Source organism: Tupaia chinensis, unplaced genomic scaffold (assembly GCF_000334495.1).
Source record: "Tupaia chinensis unplaced genomic scaffold, TupChi_1.0 Scaffold141389_1, whole genome shotgun sequence".
Taxonomy (NCBI): domain Eukaryota; kingdom Metazoa; phylum Chordata; class Mammalia; order Scandentia; family Tupaiidae; genus Tupaia; species Tupaia belangeri.
Genome location: NW_006201251.1, coordinates 409,370 through 413,481, shown reverse-complemented (window position 1 = coordinate 413,481; position 4,112 = coordinate 409,370). Strand labels below are relative to the sequence as shown.

At 54.1% G+C, this 4,112-nt stretch overlaps 1 protein-coding gene across 1 annotated transcript in view; it reads left to right on the top strand.

Moving 5' to 3' along the window:
• ADAMTS4 (ADAM metallopeptidase with thrombospondin type 1 motif 4) overlaps nt 1-1,655 on the top strand; it is an 8,886-nt gene extending 7,231 nt beyond the window's left edge. Inside the window, 4 exon segments of the mRNA XM_006163118.2 lie at nt 9-184; nt 1,160-1,216; nt 1,218-1,526; nt 1,528-1,655. Coding sequence (XP_006163180.1) covers nt 9-184; nt 1,160-1,216; nt 1,218-1,526; nt 1,528-1,573 — 588 coding nt within the window. The 3' untranslated portion in view covers nt 1,574-1,655.
• Nucleotides 1,656-4,112: the final 2,457 nt, after the last annotated feature.

The window sequence follows — 4,112 nt, the reverse complement described above, 5'->3', positions numbered from 1 at the left end:
TCCCTCAGGTGGTAGACGGGACCCCCTGCTCCCCGGACAGCTCCTCGGTCTGTGTCCAGGGCCGCTGCATCCACGCTGGCTGTGACCGCGTCATTGGCTCCAAAAAGAAGTTCGACAAGTGCATGGTGTGCGGTGGGGACGGTTCTGGCTGCAGCAAGCAGTCGGGCTCCTTCCGAAAATTCAGGTTAGTTATTTATTTAATTTTATTTGTTCATTTATTTTAATTTGACCAGACAAAAACAGAGAGAGAGAGAGAGAGAGAGGAGAGAGAGAGAGAGAGATGGAAAGTGAGAAAGCAAGCCACCAGGGCCAGGACTTGAACTGTAGTTGACCATGTGGGAGTGCCCAGTGCCTTCACCACGCCACCTGCTGGTCTCCCGGGTTATTTCTTCTCTACCTTTCCTGAGCAGAGCAGTGGGGAAGGCCAGTTTGTCCCCTCAGGACCTCCGTCTCAGGCAGAGCTGGGTGTCTGAGCAGTGACAGTGCAGGTCCCGCAGGTCCCACAGCGGTTAGCTCGGGAGCGCCAGAGCCCGGTGGGCGTCAGAGGAGACTTCCACGGGCGGGGCCTCTGGGCTGAATCTTATATTTCTTTCATGAGAGAGAGAGGCGCCCACAAGGCCCCGACACAGGGGCTCTTCTGGCGTTGAGCTGAGGCTGGGAGCGAGAGTAGGAACTGGACAGGCACCAAAGAGGTGGAGCTTGGAAGGGCCCTTGCACGGGGGTGCGGGCGGGAGACGTAAAACTCCAGCATAAGAGCTCGGAGGACTTGCGTGTAGCTCTCCTGAGGCTGGGCAGCTCACGCGGCTCTGGCAGACAACTCTACATACATTCCAGGGAACTTCAGAAAGTTCGTGGAGAAGTGGGATAAAAGTATGAGTTTATTTTGGGGCAGCAAAATAGAAGCCCATGAATAGCTTGTCTATAATGCTCACTTCTCATGAGTGACAGAAGAGCCCTCAGAGAAGGAAATGCTGCCTCCTGGGGGTAATTTCTCACTTTCTATCTCTCTGTCTCTCCAGAGAGCATGCACACCCTAAAACAAAAATCTCTCTTAAAAAAAAAAAGGAACCCACAATGCATACACACAGTCAGAGACAGCTCAGGAGGCTGGGGTGATTCAAGAGGCGCTGAGTTGTCCCTCTGCTCCTTCCACACACAGGTACGGATACAACAACGTGGTCACTATCCCTGCTGGGGCCACCCACATTCTTGTCCGGGCGGGGGGCCCCCGCCGGCCTCCGGAGCCTCTACCTGGCCCTGAAGCTCCCAGACGGCTCCTATGCGCTCAACGGGGAATACACGCTGATGCCCTCCCCGACAGACGTGGTTCTGCCCGGGGCCGTCAGCCTGCGCTACAGCGGGGCCACCGCAGCCTCCGAGACACTGTCAGGACACGGGCCGCTGGCCCAGCCCTTGACTCTGCAAGTCCTGGTGGCCGGCAACCCGCAGAACGCCCGCCTCCGCTACAGCTTCTTCGTGCCCCGCCCCACCCCTCCCACGCCGCGCCCCACGCACCAGGCGTGGCTAGATCCTGGAGATCCTCCGGCGGCGGTCCTGGGCCGGCAGGAAATAACCTCACTATCCCGGCTGTCCTTCCTGGGCACCCGGGCCTCGAACTTAGCTGGGAGGAGGAGGGGCCTCTGCAGCTGCCTCGTGCTAAGATGCCCCCCTCTGCCCTCGTGCGCAGGCTGGCCCTGCCCCGGTGTCCTGCCCTGGGAGGCGGCCATGGTCCGTGGATGGAAGGGGCTGGAGGACAGTCTTCTATCTAAACTGCCCCCTCTGCCCTGCGGGTCATAGGAGGGAGGGGGGAGGCAGGGTGGGCTCAGGCCCGGGTTGTAATTTATTTAGTATTTATTCACTTTTATTTAGTACCAGGGAAGGGTCTGGGGGAAACTGACCCCCACCCCTCATAAGCCCTCACCCTGGCTAGGAAATCCAGGGTCGTGGTGATAGGCCTATGTCATTCTCATGTGTGTGTGTGTGTGTGTGTGTGTGTGTGAGAGAGAGAGAGAGAGAATGGGTGCGTGCACTTAGGTATGAGGCACACAACCTGCCCTGCACTCCTTTCCCTGAGTTTTATTTTCTGGGAAAAGAAGCGTCAAGGGCAGGATGGGCCCTCAGGGAGTGAGGGATTAGCATATTTTTAAAGTATAAATTGAATTCTGCTATTTATGTGCTCTTTTCGGCGGGCTGGACAGATGTGGCTGCCCCTTGGCTCCACGTCTCTGAGCATTTGTTTTGTTTTTGTGTTTTTTTTCCTCATCTGCCAATAATAATACCTCGCTTAGAAACGTGTTGTGAGGGTGGAATGATGTAAATAAAGAACTAGTGGGACACCTGGCACCGGGTGCATGCTCAGTGGATGCTGCTGCTCCTAGTTATCGTCGGTCGCCTTTCTGTCGCAGCCACCCTCTGTGGGGTCTGCAATGCCGGGGGGTGGGTGGGGGTGGCGGAGATCCATGTCGGTTGAACCTGCCCTCACCCCCAGGCTCAGTTCCTTTGGCTGGCAGAGCTCTGTCCTGGACTTTGAGGGTGTCAGAGAAAGGACAGTTCTGCCCCTCACCTTCCGACCATGTGCAGGAGACATGGGGGACACTTGGCTGCAAGTCCAAGAACACAAAAGTGCAAGAACAACTACTTCAACACAAAGGAGGGCTTGGTAGTAAGAGTAATGGTTGGCGGAATTTAGGGGAAATGTAGCAGAAAGAGCACTGGATGGGGCAGCCAGTGTGGTGGTTAATGAGGCTGAATCCCACGTGGCAAAAGGCACAGTTCAAGTTCCAGACCCAGTGACTTGAAAAGCACATGGTGGGGGCAGGAGGCATGGTGGTTAGGGGCATTGGACTCCCACATAGCCAACCACGGTTTGAGTCCAAGACCTGGTGGCTTGCTTTCTCACTTTCCTTTCTCTTGCTCTCTTGCTCCGTCCCTCTCTGGTCTAAATAAATAAATAAAATAATTTAAAAAGAAAAGCACATGGGGCACATGTGCGAGTGTGCCCAAAATCCAAGAGGAGGATGAAAGAGAGAAGACTGTGGAGTGGCCAATTCCTGGAGAGTGCTTTCTACCCCCACCGGGTCTATCTTGGCAACTGCACATGCCCCATAGCAAATTTTAAAAATAGAATAAAAATGCAAGAGCACACAAGCTGGAGCCCATGGATCAGAGCTGGAGCTGGTGTTCAGCCTCGCTCCGTCTGCGTGGTGCCGCGGAGGTCCTGGATGCACAGCCTTCGATCCCTCGTGTGTGGGACGGGGCCTGCAACACCTGCTCCTGCAGGGCTGCTCCTGGGACCAAGCCTTTCAATGTTTGTGAACTAGTAAAGGCCACAGCTGTGGGAGAGGGTCCCTAGGTCTACTGAGTGACGAATTGACCAGGGCAGGGCTAGGTGCTGGTGCAGAAAGGTCCTGGGTTTGCCTCCTGCGACCCTACTGAGCACACTGGGCACACTCACATGCGCCCTGATCCAGGCTGGCTGAGCCTCGAGGTGGGCTGTGGTGTGAGGAGCCTGCCGAGGGTTCCTCTTTTTGTTTCTCTTTCTCTTTCTCATGGAAGCAATAGAATTTTTTATTTTTTTTACAGTTTTTGGTATAGGGCACATGCACTCTCTGGAGAGAGACAGAGAGACCCAGTGAGAGGGAAAGTGAGAAATCACCCCTCAGGGGCAAAGGCCATGCTGCAATCCTTTTCTCTATTCTCCTGGAATTTTGGGCATGCATGCACATGCGCCCAGCATGAGTTTCAAGTTGTTAGGTCTGGGACTCGAACTGTGGTAGGCCATGTGGGAGTCCAACACCTTAACCAATATGCCATCTGCTGCCCCACTGCCCCCTTTTTAAAGAAGAGTCAACCTAAGTAAATACAGTAGACTTTTCTTTTTCTTTCCTCCCTCCCTCCCTCTCTCTCTCTCTCTCTCTCTCTCTCCCCTCTCTCTCCCCCCTTCTTTCTTTCTTTCTTTCTTTCTTTCTTTCTTTCTTTCTTTCTTTCTTTCTTTCTTTCTTTCTTTCTTTTTCTTTCTTTCTTTCCTTCCTCCTTCCTTCCTTTCTTCCTTCCTTCTTTCCTGTGGGAGGCTGCACACCAGCAAATATTGCTAGTTTCTCAGAGAGCAAACA